At 40.7% G+C, this 24,807-nt stretch overlaps 2 protein-coding genes across 3 annotated transcripts in view; both read right to left on the bottom strand.

Moving 5' to 3' along the window:
* The window catches only part of LOC122651437, a 60,643-nt gene extending 43,938 nt beyond the window's left edge, over positions 1 to 16,705 (bottom strand). For both annotated transcript variants that reach the window (XM_043844819.1, XM_043844820.1), the window contains exon 1: positions 16,398 to 16,705. The gene's annotated coding sequence lies outside the window, so the exon portion shown is untranslated. The remainder of the gene's footprint in view (positions 1 to 16,397) is intronic.
* A 2,939-nt stretch (positions 16,706 to 19,644) lies between these two features.
* Positions 19,645 to 24,058, bottom strand: LOC122649476 (vesicle-associated membrane protein 711-like). The gene is made up of 4 exons (XM_043842648.1): positions 23,836 to 24,058; positions 21,801 to 21,991; positions 21,312 to 21,475; positions 19,645 to 20,129 (listed from the first exon to the last, which is right to left on the bottom strand). The coding sequence occupies exons 1-4, from the start codon at positions 24,050 to 24,052 to the stop codon at positions 20,039 to 20,041; spliced, it is 663 nt and encodes a 220-aa protein (XP_043698583.1). The 5' UTR covers positions 24,053 to 24,058; the 3' UTR covers positions 19,645 to 20,038.
* Between the last annotated feature and the right edge of the window lie 749 nt (positions 24,059 to 24,807).

Raw genomic sequence — 24,807 nt, 5'->3', positions numbered from 1 at the left:
AAACCCTAGTTGTTTTCAATTTTCCCAATACCTAAATTCTTCCCAAAGCAAACCACAAAACAAAATCACAGCAAACTTTGATCATATTCTCCTCTCATACCAGGGAAAACTCGATCCAAATTGCTCCCTCGTCTGACCATCATAAACCCTAAAAATCCAGTTTTTCCTCTTTTAAAAAACCCAAAACCCTAACCTGCACCTTGCTGCCGATTCATTCCAGCACACTTTCCTCCATTAAAACTTAACGTAACCTTCATTGGAAGACTCCCCTACATCAACTTAGCATAACCCTACCATCAAACCCTAGGACCCCTTAAACCCTAATCCAAATTTGACCAAAATCACCTATTTTGACCTAACCGAACTACATGTTCAGTTCAGATCCTGTTTATTGGCTTCTAGTTGGTCTCCTACCAATCTAGAACTATTTCTTCTCCTTCTCGTCCATCATGGCTCTTTGTTTCAGGGGTCTTTGATCATATGGCTAGCTCCTCGGACATGTTTCATACCTATCTCCCTTGTTCGGGTAAGGACAAAGTCTGAGTTGTTAATGAATCCCTGTCTGCTATCTCTAGTAAGGGTTTCATGTCATGCTCTCTTACCATCACTTTACCTTCTGTTCTCCATTTCCCTAACCTCTGTGCCAATTTACTTTCCATTTATCCTCACTATTGATCTTAACTGTTGCGTTCACTTTTATTCTACACATTGTGTCTTTCAGGATCTGGTGATGGAACTATGGAAGCAACTATGGTGTGTGATGGGCTGTATTACTTGGACCCGGACATCAGTGCATCAGTGGCATTATCCTCCCCAATTTCAGCTCACATTCTTTGTGCAGATAGTGCTCTTACTCAGATACATCAGTAGTATTGCCGACTCTGTCATCCTTCCTTTCATATTTTAAGTCTTTATTTCCTTCTTTAAAAAAGCATTGTACTATGAACCAGTTTACTTGCGACATCTATGAACTTGCTAAACACACTAGGTCTCCTTATTTTCCCAACGATAATAAAAGTATTATTCCATTTCTCTATTATTCATTCAGATTTGTAGGGACCGTCTTAAGACTATTGCTTGTGGTGGGTTCACATGGTTTATTACGTTTATTGATAACTGTATCGTTTGACTTGAGTTTATCTTCTCCGGTCTAAATCCGAGGCCTTTTCATGTTTCCGGTCTTTTCATGCTATGATCAAGACCCAATTCTATGCCCAAGTTCAAACTTTGATATGCAATAACGGGACAGAATACATAGATGGGTCATTCCTTCAACACCTTGATGAACATGGTATTTTCTCCCAAACCTCTTGAGTCCATACCCCAGAACAGAATGGTATCCCAGAAAGAAAGAATCGACATCTCCTTGAAGTGACTCATTCCTTGATGTTTACCACCGACATTCCCAAATTCTATTGGGGTGATGCACTTCTTGCTGCTTCTTTTCTCATCAAACGGGTTCCCTCTAGTGTTCTGGACTTCAAAACCCCTGTTAGTCTACTTCTGGATCACTCTCTTGCTTCTCACCTTCCTCCAAGGGTATTCGGTTGTGTGTGTTTTGCTCACAATTCCTCTCCCTCGCTCCAAATTAGACCCAAGGGCTCTCCATTGTATCTTCCTTGGGTATTCTACTTACCAAAAAGGGTAAGTGTTATCATCCCCCTTCTTGTCGTTTAATGGTTACAATGGATGTTACATTTCATGAAAATGAGTCCTACTACCAGTCTTCTCTTTAGGGGGAGAGTGTTGAGGAAGAGCTTCCTTCTCCTTTGGTTATTGATACTATTCAACTTCAGGGGGAGAAGATGAACACTAATCATGTCACCTGAAAAAGGGGATCTACTAACCTACTCCAAGCGAAAGGAAAAGCTGCCCATTCAGATCCACCATGTCCACATATGCTCCTGGATCCAACTCCTTCATTTCAGACATCAAGTAATGATACTCCTTCCTCATCTGATGATGTTCCCATTGCTATTAGAAACGGAGTTAAAAAATATGCCCAACACCCTATCTCTAATTTGTTCTCCTTCCAATCGTGCCTTTTTTTCTTCTTTGTCCTTTGTATCTATCCCACAGGGCTGGAAAGAAGCTGTCACAGATCCTAAGTGGAAAGATGCCATGGTCGACGAAATGCAGGCCCTGAAGAAAAATGAAACCTGCGAGCTTGTCCCTTACCCTGAAGGGAAGAGGTAAGTAGGCTGTGAATGGATGTTCACTATAAAACAGAAGGCGGATAGAACAATGGAGTCGAATAAGGAAAGATTGGTTGCCAAGGGATTTTCACCCAAACCTATAGGATTGACTATCAAGACACTTTTGCCCCTGTTGCAAAAATGAACTTTGTTTGGGCATTGTTATCTTGTGCTGCAAATCTTGGATGGAATCTCCAACAACTTGATGTGAAGAATGCTTTTCTCAATGGAGATCTTGAAGGAGAGGTATACATGGATATCCCTCCAAGCTTTGAATCATCATCTATAGTTGGCAAGGTGTGTAGATTACAGAAGTTCCCTTTGTGGTCTCAAGCAATCACCTCGAGCTTGGTTTGGGAGGTTCCAAAAGGCTATGCAACAGTTTGGGTATAAACAGAGTCATGATGATCATACATTGTTTGTCAAACACACAGACGGAAAGATTACTGCCCTTATTGTCTATGTAGACGATATTGTGTTAACAGAGAATGATGAATACTAAAATCTCCTTGCTAAAAACTCAGTTGTCTACAGAGTTTGAGACCAAGGATTTAGGACCTCTTAGATATTTTCTAGGAATCGAGGTAGCCCGTTCAGATAAGGGTATTCTTCATTTCCCAAAGAAAGTATGTCCTAGATCTTCTAAGTGAGACAAGGATGCTTGGATGTAAAACTGCAGACTAGCCTATTGAAGTCAACCATCAACTCAGTTGCAATGGAGGTGAACCAGTAGATAAGAAGAGATATCAACGACTTGTAGGCAGATTGATATATCACTCCCATACCCGACCAGATATTGCTTATGCAGTTGGTGTTGTGAGTCGTTTATTGCATGATCCCCAGACTAATCACCTCGAGGCAGTATACCAAATACTGAGGTACTTGAAATCACAACCAGGAAAGGGTATTTTATTTTCCAACAATAGCCATCTGAAACTGGAATGCTTTACCAATGCAGACTGGGCCGGCTCCATTGATGATAGGCACTCTACCTCGGGATATTGGGCTTAAGATTCTTCTTAAAGATTTGGGAATATTCAGCTTATGATACTTCTTGAAGATTTGGGGATAATGTTTGAAGAACCCATGAGGCTCTGTTGCAATAATAAGGCAGCTATCAGTGTAGCTCATAACCCAGTCCAGCATGACAAAACCAAAAATATTGAGATTGACAAACACTTCATCGTGGAGAAACTTGAACAAGGCTCGATTTACATCCCATTTGTCACTTCAAAGAACCAGTTAGGTGATGTATTCACTAAGGGATTGACTTCTAAGTCATTCCATCCTATTGTTTGCAAGTTTGGCATGACGGTATATGCACCAACTAGGGTGTATGCACCAACTTGAGGGGGGGGGGAAGTTAACGATAGGCATTGACTAGACACTGTCACGTTGTATTTGTATGCTAGATAAGGACTGTGACTCGACCTTATAGCATACCTTATTTGTATCCATCATACCCTCTATAAATAAATAAAGGCCTCTGTCATTCTGACAAGCCTGTCTATTCTTCTCAACCCTCTTCTTCTCAAGTCACATGGACAATATCTTACTTCCCATACTGTCTGACTAAAGGAGCTAGATTCGCCCTTTAAAGATTTGGTGAATAGTGACACTTTAATTTCATGAGGCAGAGTGCAACACCATGCAGCAGCACCACCAAATAATTTCCCTACACCATGCTCTTTCCTAGTACTGATGACCCATTAAGATTTAAAATAAGCAGTTTACTGCACAGTTCAGCAGTTATTACTTAGTAGCTTAGGACAGGTTTTGGCCTGGCCTGCATGCGATCCCTGAGTCTCAAAGCCTCAAGACACCCTTCTACTGTTGTTATCATTGTTCTTGTTGTCTCAAAGTGATTTGAAAACTTAAACTGTCCATGAAACCAAAATTAATTAAAAATGAAACGGATTTATTCGTAATACATATCCTAATTCTGAATCTTCCTTTTCTTTGTTGGGGGAGACCAGAGAGTAATTACTGGTTTATTAGAAAAGCATCTCACAAGATACAGCGTGTGTAGTTATGGACTCAAATACTTTGACAAGGAGCAGCACAGTCAATGACCAACAATAGTTGGCCATCAGCTAATACAACAGTGGATCATAATGGTTCCCCGGAGTAAAGTCAGTCCACAGATTTTTTTTTGTTAAATCTACTTTGTTCCCTTGTTTTTTCAGTCCGATTTCAAGATAATCTGATAATGTTAGGACAGACACCATGTATGCAATTCGGATTGCAGGTTACTAGCCAGCTTTTGGTTTGCTGGGTAGCTGATCTTTCTTTTGGCAGGCATTTAAGTGACCATGTAAATTCCTCTTTTTCATTTAGGGGATATTTACCCTCATACATGTACATTACTTTCTCATTATAAAATAATCGTATTGCTGCCCACTTTCCACAACAATGATTATGTCTGCTAAATTTTACCCATCTGCTGGGCCAGTCAGAGGGGAGAGATTCTTTGGCAGACAGGAAGCAGAATTGAAAGATTAGCCGGTATGCAATTTGTTGGATTTTGATGAATTTGAGAACTTTATGGGAACCGAAGGACATCAAAGGAAGATATAATCAGGAAAGTTCCGCAAGTGATGTTGTTTGGTACTCTTCTGATCCTGCTTTTAAGGGTATGGACACAGTAACATAGTGCATAATTGTCCTATGCTAACTCACATCAGGTTAGGTAGTTGTCTTCTTCATACTTTTATGTTTTCTGCTGCCTTTTATTTGCTTGGATATGAGCTAGATGGGCTTCTAACATATTTTAATCACAAACAAACTAAAAGGTAAACATTCCCTGCATCTGAATGATGATGAACCAAACTGAATCACAAACTCCCAGGAGGAGGAGGAAAAGAAGCGGAGTTAGAGACCATTATTATGTACAGCAGCCTTCTCCCTCTCCACAACAGAATTATCTTTTAGGCGTGGGAAATTCCTGAAAGATTAAGAAAAAAGACGCTACTGTTTTCCTCACAAATGAAAAGTATATGATCATGAACTAACATAAAGGCTTCTCCTTCACCCAGCCTGTCCACTTCGATTGGATGCCTCCCCAATGCGAACTCTTGCAAGGTCTTCGGCCACTTCACGGACAAATGCCCATCCCCTCCCCTCCCTAATCTCTCACACCAACCCCTCCTCTATTCCGTCTTCTGGTTCTGACCTCAACCTTGCCTCTAACCCCTCTGCCACTACCATCTCCCCTCTTCCTGAACCTTCTGCAGCTGTCCTGGACCAATCGCCTCCTCGCCTCCCTCTTTTGGCCTACAAACCAACATATCCTCTCTTTACCCCCTCCTCCTTCCTCCACCCTGGTTTCGAACCTCCATTCCCCCTCGCGTGATCGATATAGAAGTCGACTACGAAAGAATCTCCACCGTCGTGCCTCCGCCTCCACCTCTCCCCGCAGCCATGAGCAACCTTCTTCGCTCACCCTTACCTCTCCTGGGACTGTTGGTCCAAATCATCTCTTGCCGCTTCAATCCTCTAGCGAAGGACCGCCTGCTCCCTGTTTTGAGGCTCTGCCTGCTACAGACCTCAAGAACCCCCATCCCTCTGCTCCCCCAAGATGTCACCATCATCAGGGTTTTGCGCCGATCATCACTCGCCTTTCCTTCTTCCCCCCCCCTCTTTCCCCTTCCAACTGCTTCCTCTGGAAGTTCTCGACCCTCTAACCCCACTCACTTGCGTCTTGCCACCAATATCCTTCGGGTGGGGCCCTCCTCTCTCCCTTTTCCTCCTCTGCCCTCCACCCCTTCGTCTTTGATTCCTTCTGACCTTAATGGGTCAACTTCTTTTCCCGGCCCATTAAACCCCTCCTTTAACACTTTCAGCCCATTGTCCTCTTCCCCCGACCCTTCTAATCTGGCCCACCCCACTGGTGCAGGGTTAACTCCTACTGTGCCCCAGCCCATGGCCCTCCCTGATCACCTTCATCCACCTATTGTCCCCCGTCCCCCCCTTTGTATTTACCATCGGCGCAGTTCTAGCTCCCCTCCAGCACTGAGAAGCTTATGCCTCTAAGCATGGATATTAGAGGCCATACCCTCTGTCGTGACCCTTTGGATCCTCATACTTCTGGATAGCGCGCTTTGTCGAGGCTGGGTTCGGTTCCTTTGTAGTGGCCCGGGTTTTCCTTTTGAGGGTGACGTAATTGATTGGGGCTCTCCCCCTTTTATTTTGCAGGCCCATGCCTTCTCTTTTGTTGGTTGAGCCTTGTATTTGGTTCGAGTTTGTATGCTCTCCCCCCCCCCCCCCCAACTTTTTTCTCTCCTTTGGTAATGAATTTTTTATTCATCCCAAAAAAAAACACATAATAGCTTTTTTCATAATAGATTAACAAGCTTATGATTAACATGCTTAATGCTTTCTCCTAGATATTTAATCATTGTGCTTGAATAATAAAGAGCCAACATTGAGGCTGAAATTTGCAAGATTGATGATGGTGCTTCCACTAAGCTTTGGTTAGATCATTAGCATCCATTGGGAATTCTCCTTCCTCTTGTTGGCTCCAGAGAGAGACACAAAGTGGGTCTCCACAGACACTCTTTAGTATCAGATATCAATGACCAGACTGGTTGGATTCCCCTTCCCTCTCCTCTCCTATCAGAAATATGGAACGTCCTCTACTCCATCTCTAGAAGGCCGTCTGGATCTGGAGACATTGTCAGCTGGGCTCCAACTTCTTCAGGCATGTTCAGTGCCAAGTCTTCCTGAGACCTCATCAGAACAAGGGGGACAACTTCTCCTTGGAGAAAGGTCGTGTGGTTTAAAGGTCATACCCCTCGCCACAGCTTCTGTGTATAGCAAGCTCTCTCCAACAGCCTCCCTACGCAGTCATTCCTTCTTCACCGGCACATCCCAGTTGACCCTACTTGCTGCCTTTGCCAGAAAGCCCCGGAAGATGTTAATCACCTCTTCTTCGAATGCTCATTCTCATCCTCAGTTTGGGCAGGTTTCTTAGACTGTTGTTGGCTGAGAAGGCAAAGAATTCTTCCCTTCAATAGAGAGTGGATATGAGTGGATATATCTTTTGCAGGAAATTCTACTTGTGATTTGATGGGAAACTAGCTTTTGGTGCGACCATCTCTACTATTTGGACAGAACGCAATACTAGAAGATGGACCCCTAACTTGAGATCTCTTCGTCAGATTTAGGGTTCTATTTTTTTTTATGTCATCAGCAAAGTTCCTAGGACCTCCTCTAGTTACATTACCTAAGGAACAGGGATATTGCTGTATCCTGGGGTCTTCCCTCTTCTCTCCTATCCCCTCCCCGTTGAGGGTTCTCCTCTTGTATGTAGCATTGTTTCTTGCTTCCTGCCCCCCATGGGGGCTCCCCTGTTTTCTCTTTTCCTTTTGGTAATGAATATATTATTCACCCCAAAAAAACAAAAAAATAAAGAGCCAATAGTGTTGTCCGGGTGACTCCTAGGGGGGTGCTAAAAGTTTCACAATGGAAGAACGTTCCCAAGACCCCAAAAATAAGAAAAACTACAAAAGTCAAAATTATATTTGGCTTTATCAAAAACAATCAATCCTTATTTTATACGTTGAGTGAATTCCACTGACACTCATTACCAGCAAGTAGTCACAGATTTTGTGGTTTTGGGAAATAGTACTGTAAAAGTGATGCAGATCTGAAGACCTACATCCGTACGAAGAAGAAGAAGTCCAAGTAGTTGCTGTTTAGTTTTAGTTCACGTACTTTATTTTTTATGTCTTTTGTTATAATTGAACCAGGTCCAAGTTGGTCCAACTTTGGTTCAATTTAAGTGATTTGATTTAGTTATTGTTTTAATTATGCAAGTTGGGTCCACTCCTCTCCATGCATAAGAGAGGAGGAGTTTTGATTTCTTACCTCAGCTAGGTGGACTTTTAGTCTCCTAGTGTGATTAGAAGTACTTGGCCTTTAGGCCTTTAAATAAAGTAAATCACAAGTAGAATTTCCTGCAACTATTCTTCTTCCCTTCAAGAAGGTCACATGTTACATGATTTTTGCAAGAATTCTGTCCAGCCATATCTAACCGTTAGAATCTGCTCAAACTTTGACTGAATCTTCTCCAAACCTTAAATGAGACTCGATCCAAGTTTCATCCCCATCCACCGAGCCGATTGTCTGAAATTACCCTTTTACCCTTCCCTACTATCCCAACTAGGATTCCTCCATAACTCCAGATTTAGCCGTAACTTTCAGCATATATTCTCCCCTACCTCTTCTAGACTCTACCCAAGTTTTAAGCCCATTCAACCACCTGATTTTCTGTTATCAAGACGTCCCCTAAATCTGAAATATCCTTTGGTAAAAGATTCTGTTTTGGTTTCTGGTTTGAGTAATTCAAATCCACGACTACATTAAAAGTCTCCATACAAAATAGTTAAATGGGAACAAGATGGGATTCCTAGTGCACAAACCATCCACCTGCCCAAATAACTAAAAGGCAAGCAATGGGTGCCACATTCTTCGGATTCATTTGTAAGGTGCAGAGCTTCTCAATCATTCATCTAGGTGGCTGCTGACTCAGTAGAACCTTTTCCCAACTGCTTTTAGTAATTTCGATCCCTGCTCCTCCACATGGAAAAGCAAAAGAAATGGATGTCCAATTGTCCACCACCTTTCACGGGCTCATGTTTCAGGAAAAATATTAGCAACTTTTCTGGGTGCTATCCAAGAGATCTGAGGTCTTGCAGAGTGAGTGGGGACTGGGGACAATGGACAGAGAAATTATCTTGTGGTTCAGTGGTTGATAATTACCCCTGGCCAACTGTGGGGGATTCTCTTCATACCAGAGCTACTGTCTCTGAAGAAACACTTTGGATTTGTGCTTCGGGGAGGTTATGAGAAAGTGATTGAGCAAGAAGACAGGTGCAACCATGATTAATTACAAGCCTAATCCCTTGGAGGTTTGCACATTTGGTTAGATTCATTCACACCCTGTCTCTAGTTTGGAGTGATCTTTTCAATGGAAGCCTAGAGTGGTTAATGAGATGGTTGACGAAATTGTTTTTTTTTCTATTAAGATAAAACGAGATTTTCTGTTGGATACGTAACAAAAAAAAACAAGGTTTCATACAACTTTTTTTTTGTATTAAGTTAATCTGCCTTAAAAATTAGATGGATTAAATTTATAAAATATAATAATTAGCAAAACAAAGATAAAAAGAACATGTAAAAACATGATATTTCATACAAAAATAACTATGCCATAGACCTAACATTCAATATGGATGCATTTCAGTTTTGAAAAGGTTGCCAACATGAATAGTTTTGGGGTTTCCTACAGTGGACAGGGATGAATTTTTTAGTCTTTCACCATTTGATAGATGGCCAATTCCTCAGGCCACATATCAAAATCAGTAGCCCATCTCAACTGTATGACCTGCCATGTATGGGGATTTTTCCTCTTGTTTTTCCAACAGTCCCAAGCAGAATTAATCTCTTCAAACAATTTTCAGAACATTATGTTGAACACTTAGAGATGTTGAATCAATCTGAAAATCCATCCATGACCATAGTTGTCATGGTGTCTAGGCAAACAAAGGCGTTGGAGGGGCCCTGGATGCAAGGTGACCAAGTTGACCAAAACGCTCGCCTAGGCGACACTAGTCGTCAAGGCGCCTGGAAGCCAAGGCGGTCACCTAAGCGACGCCTTGACAACTATGTTCATGACTAGAAGGAAACTAATGTGCTGCTTTCTTGGAGGCCTTGATCTGCAAATTCCATGGTGGATGAATGAGCTAGGCAAGGTGTTATGAGACCTCATATGGTGGTTTGGGGATATTTTCCACTCTGAGTCCTTTGTATTGAGTTTGGGCTTTCCTGCCCATACTGTTTATTGGAGTGTTTAGGGAGTTGCTTCTCTGTTTTAGTATACTATCCTAATTGTTCTTGAATAAAATTTCGTTATTTACCCAAAAAAAGAAAACTTAAGTTGTATATGACTATATTCCCTCACAAATTCTCATAGTTAGCTTTAGCTCATAATATCTTTAGCTTCTCACATATGTAGACTTTTTAAACACTATAATAGATTATATTGTATACCTAGCTTTTCATATTTTTATGGCTAAAAGGATGAAGGTCATCATTGAATGGTACTTGGAAAGACCTTTCCAACGATAAATGACTCATCATAATCCAACAGTCGGATCTCCAGGAATCACTGCCAAAAAAATTATACAATCTACATTTTTGGAATTTTAGTGCTATTAAGTGTTTAGATTCATCCTTGATTGCCATGAACCCATCTAGGTTCATTCCTTGGCCCCCCAAGGCACCCAATGGACGAGATAAACATGACTACTTGCTCAATTTCAGTTCGAAACTTGTTTTAGATGGATACTCTTTTCAATTCAGTTCAAAGTTAGTTATTTGTTTGAATGGGGGTTTTGTGGCTAATGGATTTATGAAAATGGTCACGCACGCGGCACGCACAGCGTTGGAGGCGCGCCTAGACGCAAGCGACGCCAACAGGGCAACCAAGACGTCTAAGGTGCCCCACCTTGACAACTATGAGTTTATCGATTGGGAAGGGGCATCTGGCCCCCTTTTGTTCTGCCATACAGCATGCTAACTGGGCAAATCTGAACCACATAATAGGAGGACACGAGTAACCACCAGGTTTCAAATTTATGGGATTTTAATTCTTAGGATTTTATTTGTAATGGGCTGAATTATAAGGCCTAAAAGTGGGGGGGTCTAAAAAGGTGTACGAAAATAGGTATTAATTAATAGAAAGGTCTAATAATTAATGTAGTTCACTTTAGTTTAGTCATTAAAGACTCCAATTTGGTTAGATGTGTGGGGAAAAGTCCTATTTTGGTTAGTTGTGTGGGGTCCAAGTCATCTAGAAGACTTGGGCTTCAACAATTCTAATTAGTTTTTAGATTCCTAATTAGGTAAGTTAGTCTTGCTACCTAAGATTTTAGACTTAGGAGACTTTCTTTTGTTTTCTTATAAATATGTAACCTCCCCCCACCCCAAAAAAAAATATATATATATATATGATTATGGTTAATGGAATAGAATACAGAATTTCTATTTGAATTGTGTAGCCAAGAAGGCTTCCTCTTTTTTCTCTCTTCTCCTCAATCTCTGTCTTCTTTCTCTTCCTTTTCTTCAATTACTATTCATGGGTACTGGTCACAGTCCCATAACAACCCCTATATCTTTTATTTCTTCTCTCTTTCTTTGCACAATGCAGGCTTCTAAAACCAGCAAATCAACAATCCTTTTTCAACCCTATTTATTAGGAATAGTTCAAATCTGGGCATGTGGAGCAGCCGATCTGATCTTTGATTCCTAATCTGGAATCGGGGTTGGCTGGTTGCATCAACTTAAAATTGACACAACCAACCAACCTAGATTCCAAATTAGAATTGTTGAAGCGTTGACCACATGTCCTTCTCTTGGAATGTATGAGAAAGAGCAAACTCGTGATATATAACAAGTTTCACAATTTCATATTCTACTCGAAGGAACTAAACTTTTTCGGTATATTCAGTAGAAATAGAAAGTTCTTCATCTTGTTTAGCTTCTTTTAACTCCTTTTGTGGTTGTACTATTTATTGGTGTTGCTTCAATCAGGTTTAAAGAGCTACCATGCTGCAACCCTTTCAAGACAATAGTTTGTTGTAAATTTTTGCGTACATGAGTTCCCTTCACAATCAAGGATAACCATTTGTTCTGCCATCCATTATTGACCAACTATTATGACAATTTTGGAAAAAGGAAATACATGACATCTTGCACCATCAAAGTAGGAAGAAATTGAACATTCGAAGAAAACATCATGGTTAGATTCAACAATGATCACATTTGTCTTAGACAACTTCTCTACCACAGTCTGCAAGAGGAGATTCTCAGTTCAACCTTTACATATGAATAGCGAAGTCATTAATTGGGTAAACAGACTATAGTCTTGAAACAAAGGTTTTCATGGCCAGATTAGGCCCTAATACCAAGAATTGAAGCAGCCGGCCAACCTAGATTCTAGATTAGAAATCAAAGATCAGATCGGCAGCTCCCCAGGTCTAGATTTAAACTATTTCTTGATAAAAACAGGTTTGAAAGGGCTTTCTGATTTGCTGGTTTCAATAGCCTACATTGGGGAAAGAAGAAGAAATAAGACGAGAAAGAGAGATAGGGATGTTACTGGAAAAGAACAGCTAGACGCCACAAAATGTCCAATTCAACCATCTAATGTCCTGAGCGAACGTAGAAGCAATTGAAATTTTGATATATAAATTACATCTAAGATACCCAACATTTAAGAAAAGTACATTTAGGGTACCTCATGTTACACATATGACGATTGGGGTTCCTTATTTTTGTTTAAACTATATTATTTTCCAATTTTGTCCTTATGGGCCAAGTGTTTTTGGGTACTTGCAGCTATCTTGCCCCCACCCTCTCTCGCCCCCCTCCCTCACTCTGCAAATCTCCCCTCCCCTGCCTCGCCCTCGGTCTTCTCCGCCTGACCCCTCCCCTCTACCCACTCACCACCTTCTGCCTCTACCCTCCCACACCCCTCCCCTGTGACTCCCGCTCTGATCTCTCTTCCTCTCCCTTTCCCTTTCCCTCTCTCTTCCTTCCCTCCCTCACCTCTCCCGCGTCTCCTGCAGGTGACTGTTGAACGATGTCAGAGTCTACCAGACCCATTCAGGGCTTAAACATGAGTAGCTAAAAACCAAAAGTCAGGCGTCCATTACAATTTTTAATCCTTGGCAAAAGGTCGAATCATTCATTCTGTCTGGTACTTCCACGAGGCTAAATATGGGCTTCGCTATTGTCCCCCTCATCTACGGTTTGTGGGGTTATGACCAAACTGATCCCAACAAAGAATCTCAGACTTTCACAACCTATCAAGATCAACAGACAACAGTGTCAATTTAGGCAAGGAGACAGCTGTGATTGATGTGAAGACAGTTTCCGAATTCAGTTGTTATTATTCATTTTGATTTACAAAACCCTTTGTGCTTGTGATACTTTCAGGTTTATGAAGATGAAGGGAGCTTCACAAAGGATTGTTGTGAGCTTGGAAGATTTGATTTATTTGGTATCCCACCAACTCCAAAAGTAAGTAAACCAGGACACAGTGGTGCCATTTCCTGAACGATTAAAATTTGAGGAGAGGAGGGAAACCCTAAAACTCTTTTCTGGACTGTGTCTTGTTTCAATGACGGGGGAGTTCCACATATCAAAGTCACATTTGAAGTCAATGCCAATGGCATTCTACATGTGAAGGCAGAGGGCAAGGTGGCAAAGAAATCAAAATCAATCACCATAACAAACGACAAGGGGCCTCTGAGCCAGGAGGAGATCGAGAGGATGGTGAAGGAAGCAAAAGAGTTTGCAGAGGAAGACAAGAAGGTGAAGGAAAAGATCAATGCGAGGAAAAAATTGGAAACATATACTTACAACATGAAGAACACTATAAACGACGAGGACAAGCTCGCAGACAAGATCGAGAGCAACGACAAGTAGAAAATCGAGAGTGCCTTAAGAGGCACTGGAATGGTTGGATGATAACCAAAACACAGAGAAGGATGACTTCGAGGGCAGGTTGAAGGAAGTAGAAGCCGTGTGCAATCAAGAAATAAAGCAGGTGTACGACAAGAGTCGTGGAAGTTCTTCGGGGTTGGATGATGAAGATGAGCCTAATGACTTAATTATAAAAACAGAACTGGATTGAATTCTTCCCTTTCTCTGGTTTCTGAATTTTCTTTTTTACCTCTGCAATTTCATCAATGGGGATTACGGGTTCAATTTTTTTGGGGGATATTCCTCTTCGGTCACTTCAGTATTCCTTTTAATATTTGGAAGTTGTTGTATAGACGAAGACATCTGGATATCTGAAAGTTTTATATTCTTCACTTGGCTGAGGTTTACAACTATACATTGGAACCTGGAGTCATGAGAGAGGTGGGGGAGGGGGGGAGAGGGGGTGCGGGAGTCACAGGGGAGGGGTGCAGGACAGCGGAGGCAGAAAGCAGTGGGTTGGTGGAAGCGAGGGGTCAGGGAAGAGAAGGCAAAGGACGAGACAAGGGAGGAGGAGATTTAGACAGTGAGGGGGGAGAAAAAGGGTGTGGGCAAGATAGATGCAAATACCCAAACACACCTGTCCTGGAAAATAAAAAAGTATTAAACAAAACCAGTTAATAGGAACCCCAAATGTCATATTTGAAACATGAGATACCCCAAACATACTTTTCTTAAACGCTGGGTACCTCTGATGTAATTTACCCAAAAAAGATTTTGTAAGACATTCAAACCTGCACACCAGCGCATCGAACTAGGTTTCCATATAAAAAAGATCATTTCAAAAGGTTTTAATCTGCATTTGATCATTCTTAGATGTTTATACATGCATAAAATAACAAAGAGGTTTTACAAGAAAAATTGAACAAATATGCACAATTTCCATGAAAATTACCATTTCAATGAGTAATCTCTACTTTAGATGCATGCCAAAATTTTGAGATTTAATTCCTTGGCTTTTTGTTAGAGAGAGTGCATAATCCTTGTGAATATTAGTTAGTTAATAAGTTATGATAAGATAACTCATGTAAGAAATGTCTTACATATGATAAACCTACCCTTGTGTCAATAGTTAAATACTATATTTCATACTAAAAGTAAATTTAGCATAGTTTTATTTAAATTTTGAGAGGTAATAATACCAAACATTAGACATCCTCTTAGTTTGTGATGACTTTTTCTCTTCATTTGGACCAAATATTTGGGATAGGAGGGATAAATTAAAAGTAAGTTTTTCAATGATCTTAGAGGATGTTCTTCAATGTTCTTAGAGGATGCAGTGTAGGCAGATCAAGGAGTTGGTCCTAACTTTAACAATAAAACAATCAACTACTAATCAAACCAAGCCTTTGATCCTGACCTGACAAAGAGAGAATTAGGCTAGAAATAAACACAAGTTAGCTTCAAAATTTTAAAAGGACGTTCTTCATAATGGGACCTTCAATGCCCCTCCTCTTGATGGAACTCGGGCAGGCTGAGGATCGACCTGGTCTAAAACCTAAAAATAGAACAGTCGACTAAACGCCCAAAAAAACCCAATAATGAACCCAAACTAATCTAGCTAACCTAAATCCAACATGGTTCATGGTTGGATTAGGATAAGTTGTGATATATTTAGCAAAAAAAGAGTCCCCTAGAGTTTATACCCTCCATACCTCTACAGAACGAGAAGTTTTAGCTAACAATATGAAATTCTTGTTAACAAGAGTCCCTCTCGGTTTCATGTATTGCATGAACTTGCATTCTTTGTTATTATGAAGGAATATATTGTCATTCATCAAGAAAAAAGGATAAGAGTTAAAAATGAAATCTGTATACTGCCTGGTTCTATTTTAGTCTTTTCGGACACAATCCGATTCTCCTTTTTATATTAAATAAAATCTCTGCATAGCATCTTCTTCTTTCTTGAAAAAGTATGGTTGGTCCACACAAATTTGAAGAGCTTGATATTGATTGGTGGGCTAAATATCTGGCAACAAAGGAAAGATGCTTGCTGGGTTTCAAGGAAATACTGATCTGAAACGAAGAGGGGATAAAGTATATACACCTATAGACAAACCATCATGAGATAAATGTCACAGTATAGAAGGATAGTTAAACAATGATAAGGGAATAATTTGTTTTTCCTTTTCCAATTTCGGACCTGGATAACATGGTTGATAAACAGACAGATGCAAGTGCTAGAGAAGACATAACAACGATAACCTCCTTCCCAATCCTAGGCCTACTAACTATGAAACATATGTCCGTAAAAAGAAGCTAAAAATTTGCCAATTCGAATAAGCGGTAATGTTAAAGAATTTAGCGATCCACTGAACGCGAATATGAATACTTCAGCAATTTAAAATAAACCCCAATTCCTATAAATTAAAAATCGTTAGCTCTAATGCAGACAAAATCAAGGAAGCGGGGAAAAAATAAAAAGGGATGAAAAGGACTCGTCACTTCAGAATTCAGATATCTCCAGGAACTGCAAATAACAAGGTTCTCATCTAACTCGTGTATAAGAAAGCAGACACAAAAGCAAGGCAGGCTTCAGAGTGGGTTCTAGCAGAGGTTCTTTCTTGAATTCCCTAACTATGTTCGACTATCTAAACCAATATGAAACAAAACCTAGAGATAAGCGGAGGACCATTGGAGTTTTGGATGATGTACCTCAACAAGAACTTAATAGAAGCGTTGAAACAAGTAGAAACCCTAGTAATGCCTCAGCTTCGAGAGTTCAGATCCACTCCAACGATTAGCTTTGCTCAGCGAAGTCGATCTCAGATGATAAGATAACAACGTAAACCCTGAATTATTCTCTAGATATACAATTTCGATACGAAGGCCCAATCTTTGTTGTTCTTATCCATATTAATTCTCGGAAGAACTTCGAACGCGTAACGGTCGCTTCATAGCTTGACAGAGAGTAAAGAGTCGAAAGACTGACAGTGGATTTGATACTTTTCGGGATTTTCCCCTTATTCCCACTGTTTTCCTTTTTTGTTTTTCAAGTCTAAGGATTAATAAAAGTTGCCCTCATCTCGTGTCAAAGATTCAAAGAATCAACGGTCAAAGATCCGGTTAGAAACTGGTTCGAAAATGGGGCCGTTCGATAATTAATATGATTGGAACGGTCTACCGCCGGTTCACTTAAATAAATAAGCAAATTTATCTTTGGGTTTGGTTATTACCGCCGGATTGAAGTCTTTTAAATCTTGTTCGTTGAATTAGAATAATATCTCTCTATTCACATTCCTATTTAAACTCTGATATGATGCCCTTCATTTGGAACATTGAATCCCAACCCATTCATCAGAATCCTTTCCTCGAGGTTTTACATAAGGGTGTAAATCGGTCCGGATTTGGGTATTCGGTTCAGTTCTAGGGAGTATTAGTGTGATCCAGATTCAGACCAAGCCCCGCCTCACTTATGAAATTTGGTACCTGTACAATTCTGTCTAGGTTCCAGTTCCTATTCGGTTCCTACACGTTTTGGATCCGATTATTGTACTTGGTTTATACTATACATCATAGTATAATATAATATAGTAGTATTATAAAATCTTGTGCTAATAATAATAAATTATATATTATAATATATTAATATCATAGTGTATTAATGTATTACAATATATTGGTACCCAAATTTGGTTCAGTTTCATTTCTAACCGCCGGTTCCTATGTTGGATCCGGAAAATAACCAAGTCCCATCTTGGTTATGTTCCTTAGTTCCGAATTGTAACAAAATTCAATCCAGATCCGGTTTTCAGTTCGGGTTCCAATTTAAAACCCTTAGTTTTACCCGCATACTCTTCTAATTGCAACTTACAAGTAAAAGGAAGGGAAGACGAATTAGTTTTGAAAAGAAAATGGAAACTTTAAAAAGGATAGGGGAAAAAGAACTCTATCCGGGAGTGTGGCCTACACCAGCACTCCCATGAGTCTATCACTCTCCTCCCATATGAAAAGACACCTTTGCCCCCCTTGTTTTGAGGAAGAGAAATATAGACACATAGGACTATAGGAGTGCTGGCGAAGGCCATACTCCCGGACAGAAAACTGCTTCCCAAAAGGTAGTTATCCAAGTAACAATGGAATATGATATTTTTAGAAAATCATAAGACAAATCTTAGCCATCCATTTTTATTCTTTTAAATTTAAATCATCTGTTCTCACTTAGAATTGGGAGAATGCACAGACGCATTGTAATGTCTAAAGTATTGGTACACACGCATGAACATAAAAGGGATATGTGCCAATACTAAAGGGTTATTTGATTGAACTAAACTCCTAGATTTGGCACGTGGCTAATCTAGGCCATGCCCTCTCTATCCAACGGTTGGAATTGATATATCATCGATTCACGTGGTAGAATAGATACTTTGGGATATTTGGAAAAACAACAGACCTTTGTGAAAAAAATTGCCATGATGCCATTGTGCAGATTCTTGAGCACGGCCTCTCATATCCCACTCGTGAACCTCACACCCTCTTTCCTCATCAAATACCCATCCCAATGGGACGATTCATCAACCATCCCTCTCATTGGTGCAAATCTGCACTTTGACATAGTAGCGAACCCTCCCCCTAATGATTATGTAACTATCTTAAGTCTTACAAAATACGGCAAAACAACTAGATTTGAAATTAATTATACAATAATGTATAATTATATGAATTTTCATTTTAGTTTTAGGGAAAAAGAATGCTACCTGAGCGTGTGGCTCTTGAGCCAAGACACATGAGTCGGTGAAAGTACCACCCTACCACTCCATGAAATAAAAAATGACATCTATGTTGATGTCCCTATGTGCGCTCTCATTGGCCCCCGCACTAGTGCATGCGATACACTACAAAGACAGTGATCTCCTGCCCTTAGTTTTAATATGATTCCACTTCCTTACACTTTATTTCCCTTGCAACCAGGAGGGGCCTCCATGAAAATTCAATTAAAGATCTACAACACCTAACATCCCTCTTCCTCACCTTGGAGGCTCGTACATCCCTCATCAATTAACCTCGGAATTTTAGTTGAGCTAGCATATCATTGGTTGTCAAAAAGGCTTAAGAGTAGAGTTTGTGAGTTGCTCAATTATTGATGTATGAATATGTCTACATTTTAACTAACTATGCTTTGGACTGGTGGGATATATTGGACCCAGTTTGAACGCCAACGCCCAAGGTTGCTGGTTTCCATAAGCCTAGGCCCAAGAGAGTTCACTTTGGCAAATGGTGAAGACTGCAGACAAGACTGAAACCTAAGGTCTTGGCTACAACCAGCAAAACTAGCTTGCACTTTCAGTTCATAACAATTGCTTCTAACCTAATAACCTCTTATAATGGAAAACATTTCATTTGACTATATAAGAGGTGCACAGTTGCTTGTCATAATGTATAGAATAATACACATGCACAACAATTGGATTTCACAGCAAACAACTAGCTGCCTTAAAACGCTTTTATTGGGAGAGTGAACCCAGTTCTGTTCTTGGTTTAAATAGGATCAATTTCGTTTGTTCACTTATTAACTTCAACCAAACACCAACTGATCACCAAAGAGAACTGTCATAATGGGAAAAGGAACCATACACCCCCCTTGTTACCCTTCTCACATAATAAACAGTGGGGTCCATACTGACACACACACACACTCTCTGATCATGTGGACCCCATATGAATGCTACCGTTTTCCAGACCCACATTGGTGCAGATTACTTCTTACAATGCCCAACTTCCAAGTTCCAACCAAAGTACGACTTAGAAATTCTGTTTACTGATAACTTCCCCCCACTGCACTGAACCCTAGTTTCTGACTAATTGTATCCCAAAATGAAAACCCTGAAATTAACTTTTTCCTTTGGGGGAAAGGATGGTTCAGAAATTCATTCTCAGATCCAGATGTAGATGTCTATCTGCAAGAAATGTAATTATATTATATATTTGCATGCTTCCATTCAATAAGTCCAGCTGAATAGACCAGGGAAACAATATGTTCACATTAACAACAGACCATTCCACTGATTGTGGAACGAATCATGGTGCCAAAACTGCAGTACTTGGATGCTCCTACACATTAACCGTCAGACAAGCCAAACTTCACCAAAACATCAGTATTCTCCAACTCCTATAAGCCATTCTAGCCGTTAGGTTGTGGATCTTCTGAAAAGCACACAATCAGCTGAAGACTCCACAAGAGAAAAGACCTTCCAAATATGTCAAACTACAGCCATAAAACTTGAAGCAACAGAGGAACATGAAAAATGATGACATCCATCTTCAAGCAACCGTTATCAAATGCCAATCAAACCTTTTCACTTCAGGCAGGAAGGCAATGTAGGCCCGTGGCAAACAATTGCAACAACAATATATACAATGATCAAGAGGAGGATTATCAATGCAACCCTGCACGATAAAAACATAAAATAGTCAGCAAATTAAACAGGAAGCTACTAGATGGGCAGAAAGAGCTTAGTTCCACGTTCCTGTTTCCAGATGTACAGAGAGAGAGAGAGATGTTTGCATCAAAGCTGAACATAACCAAATCATTGACCATGTCGCATAAAGTGAGATGCAATAAGAGGTAGTATCCTCCCTTACTCCCCCCCTCCCTTTTTGTCCTCCTTTCAATGGCAATGCAGGTCCATAAAGAAAAGAGTACAGTACAGAAAGAAGATCCATTAGTTAAGAAAGGCGGACAAGTTAGTTCTAACACAATCGTGTGCGCGCGTGGGGGGGGGCAACAAAACTTAGACGAGCACATCTTCATGTGTCAGGTTGTTTAATAAACTAACTCAACAAAACCCAAGAGCAAGTGGTAGCGCTCGACATGTGATCTAGTTCATGCAAGTGGTAGCACTCAACATTATTAAAAGCTTGAAAAATAGAAGTGATCAACCAAGATTCACCTGTAAAAATGACAATGTGCCTGATACGTGGGTATAATCTGGTCTGACACAGCCAACTTTCTGAAAATGGAATGCCCTTGTTACCTAGGTATGATCAAACTCCTAGACCAAAGAGCACAAGCTATTGGATGATTCTAACCACCGGGAAAACTAGTAATCAAGCATCCAGGTAAACTTTTCTCAGGAAAATAACATAAGATGGTTACCATCATCTGACACATCTGACCAGAACTCCTCCATTGGGAATAAGACTGAAGCAAAAGGGGGTTGCTAAACACACCACTTTGCCAACCACACAGGCCCCGACCTATAGGGTAGTGACTATGGCTTTATTGAAAAAGAAAAATAAACTTGGAATCTCATGCTTCCACTTATGACGAGTTAAGATGGACTGGTATAGTTCACACCATCACAATAGTATGATTTTTGGTAACCCTTTTGTAGTTTGTGCGTCGTTTAGTTGTATAGCCCTGTAAACTTTACACTGTATAACCCTTTTGACAGTTCGCTTCACACCCCCCTCCATCCACACACCCCCCCCAACAAAAAAGAAAAAGTGAAACATGCACAGGAATGTAGGAAGCTCCATGCCCGATCTAGTGGAGTGCATCGATGCATACACCTATAAGTGTGCGTTCCTAAAACATGGAAGATACTATTTTGAGTTCAGTACACATACGTGAGCTTGACATTTCTCCACCACACAGTGTTCTTGAAACGGCGTGCTTGCTTTCTGAAACGAAATGTGTTTCCTTGCATATGAGCAGTCTTATCAACCAGCAGTTCCAAGCGGTCTCCCCTCTCTAAAACTTTATCAATATTCTCTATCATGACATTGCGCACCTATCAAATTACACAGATACTGCACATTCAGAAATAGCTGGCAAAAATTTATCCCCCCCTCCCCAAGGATGAGTGACATTTTGAGCCTTATTTTACATAAAAGGAGGGTGTACTGTCTTTTTCATTTGACCTACAACCCATGTTCAACTATTAAGTGATATCATGAGGACCAAGTAAGGACAATAACAAATAAACTCTTAATAAATGGGAGGGGGGGAGGGTTAAGAGGTATTTCAGACAGCCAACACATATGGAAACTAGGATTAAAAAAGAAGGGAGGAGCTGTTTAAAGGCACAAATCTTCATAAGCATTAGAAATATATACCTGGCTCATTTCACCTTTCAACCGGTTTATCTGATCTGCATTAGGATCATTGTTATAGTAGTCCATTTGTTGGCTCAAAACTCTTGAGAACTCATCATTCATAGCATAAGCTTGAGCTGTATGAACAGCACGGCCATAAGTCTTCACAAATCTTTGATGAATATCTTCCAAAAATGCAAAAGGAATTCTCCCTGTATAAAAAGATTCAACAAAGTAAGGCAAGCACCGTATATCATCAACTGGAGGCAAAAGCAAATTTGCAATTCAGCTCCTAGAGTCAACAAAAGGAGAACTACAACAACATGAGAAAGTAGCAAGTCAAATATGCAATCTTCCTGCTACAAAAAGAATAATAACCAGATTTATAAAACAGAAATGTGAAAGAGAACGCCACCCGGTCGCGCGGTGCACGCCGCCCCTGAGCCCCTGAACCCTGTGGATGGGCCCAAATGAAGGGTTGTATTGTTCAAACATTTCAATTGGTGAAGGGCGAGATTTGAAGGTTCGAGGACATGGCTGGGCCCCACCCTTAAGGGGTATGAAGGAGTAGGAAGATGAAGAGGGAGAGGTGAGGTGGAGTTGTTATTTTCATAGTCACCGGCAAGAGGAGCAGAAAAAAGGGAAGGCAAAAGCAACGAGGGAAAGTAGGGTTGCAACAAGGTCGGGTTGGGCCGGGCTTTATAGAACCCTAGCCCAACCCTAAGTCCCCTTAGCTGGGCCCAGGCCCAACCAGACCCTGACTCAGGGCCAGAAAAATTCAACCCTGACCCGCCCTCAGGGTCGGGGCGGGCTGACCCTGATTGGCCCTGATCATGGGGAGGAGGAAAGAAATGCATGGGCTGGAATGTGTCGGGAAGAACATTATCAATTTTACATAAAATAATAATATAATAAAATATATTATAACACTTATTGTCTTCATACATAATATATTATATAAAAAAATGTGGGTGAAATTTAAAGTTTATAATGTATAAATTATATCAATATATATTTTCTAGTATAACTTAAATCAGGGTTGGGCCGGGCCGGGCCAAGCTTAACTTTGAGGCCTCAACCCTAACCCGACCCGACCCGACCCTAACTCAGGGCCAGAAATTTCCAACACTGACCCGTCCTCAGGGCCAAATATCTCAGCCCAGGCCCTGTTCGGGCTCAGGGAGGGCCAGGGCGGGTTTGGGCCGACAGAGCCAAACTTGCACCCCTAAGGGAAAGAGAGCAGAGGCAGGGAAAGCTGTCGCCGCCAAAGAACTGAGCTAGTCGATTGATGGAGACTGGTCGACAGACAAGGAGAAAGAAGGGGACGACTTGCAGGGAGTCAGGGCCACAGAGGAGGGGACAAGACAGGCTACGGCAGGTTCAGAAGGGGGGCAGGGTTGAAGGGAGAAACCGGTGGTCCTTGACGGACTATGGGAGGGGGTAAAGGGAGTGTGGCCACGCGGCGAGCCAGTCGGAGGGCTGAGATCTGACCCTTTGATTAGCGTGGAAAAGGGTATTTTCAACCCTGTATAATAGGAGGGTGAAAATTAACGATATCACAGGAGTCCAATCATAAGGTCACATCACCAATAGTGAAGGGATTTTTTCCTTATTCACGAGTGAAGAAAAGCTCAATCCAAAAATGTATATCCCCACTCTCTAGTCATGAATCATAGGTATTGGGATTTCATACAGAAGTTTAAAACAGGTAACCATTAAAAGTGAGCATCCTTGTACTTGTGTAAATTTTGGAATTGCTAGAAATTTCAAATTACACAGCAAATACAGCTTACTCAGAAGTAATTCCAACCAAATTGAGTTGGAGGAAGAAGAGAAGGAAACAGAGAACATTGATCCTTTAATTATCTGAAAATCAAAATAAGGTACGGTAAACACCCAAAGTCTCCACGACCAGAGCGTCCCTTTTCCAAAAATGCAAATCAAATCAGCAATTCAAAAGGTTGTCTTTTCCCCCAGATTGTAGCAATTGATCATTAAACAACAGCGAAAATAGACATGAAAGCGAAACGATTAAATAGAGAAGGAGAGAACATACTTCCTGTGGTGTCGTCGGCCATGCATAAAACGGTGAGGCCATCGGTACTCTTAACATGAAAAATATAACGATCCTGAGAGTAGGAAACATGGCTGTCGTTGTTGGCAGGAATCTTCTCCAATATCTGTCGAGCAATTGCACTCGCATTCGTCGACGTTGAACTGAACTCAGCCAAAACCACAGATCCTCGCGCAACCAGCGCATACAAGATCGTCATTCTTCTTGCAGAGACACTTCAACCAATCTATGAAGATCCCCTTTTATTATTTGTTGTCTGAATCCTCTAAATTCGGACCCCGAATCAAAGCAAAAACACTATTAGGGTTTCAATCAATATGACTGATTGGGGCTGGCGAGGTTGGTTTTGGCGGAATTTCGCTAAATTTAGCAGGGAGCCTATGCCTATGGAAGCATCTGATTTACTTCCTTTTCGAACATGAAAAAAGTCGTTTTATGACATTAAGTTAGCGATTTAGCTTTGCTGGATTTATTGTTATTTTTGCAGTATTGACCATAAGAGGATTTTCTTCCTGTCCGTTACTTCCGCAACTGTAAATTGAAATGTAAGACGTGGACGCATGATTCATAATGACAGTTGTCATTCTCTAATTGAATGATTGGATTGAGAGTTGAGACAATGTGGGGTGGGGTCACTTTTTTTCCTCAGATCCATGATTGATAGAAGATTTTTTGTTTTTTTTTTTTTAAACGGTTCCTCAGGTGCTGTTTGGAGTGAACTCCTTTAAAAAATGTAATTTGCTAATGGTCCCTTCAGAAAATTGCAAAATAATCAATTGAACATAGACTAATGATCTTGTCGAGACGAGTTTTCGAACCTTTAGTTGAAAGTGTGCCAACGTGTTGGTTTAAGAGGAGGGAAAGTTGCATCTTATGGATCCATGGGAACTTCACGATGTTCATGACATGTATTGCGAAAATAAAACAAGTATCTACATTGCTAGTAATCATGTC

Source organism: Telopea speciosissima, chromosome 2 (assembly GCF_018873765.1).
Source record: "Telopea speciosissima isolate NSW1024214 ecotype Mountain lineage chromosome 2, Tspe_v1, whole genome shotgun sequence".
NCBI lineage: Eukaryota > Viridiplantae > Streptophyta > Magnoliopsida > Proteales > Proteaceae > Telopea > Telopea speciosissima.
Note: the sequence above shows the minus strand (reverse complement) of the source record. Positions and strands in the feature narration are given on the sequence as shown.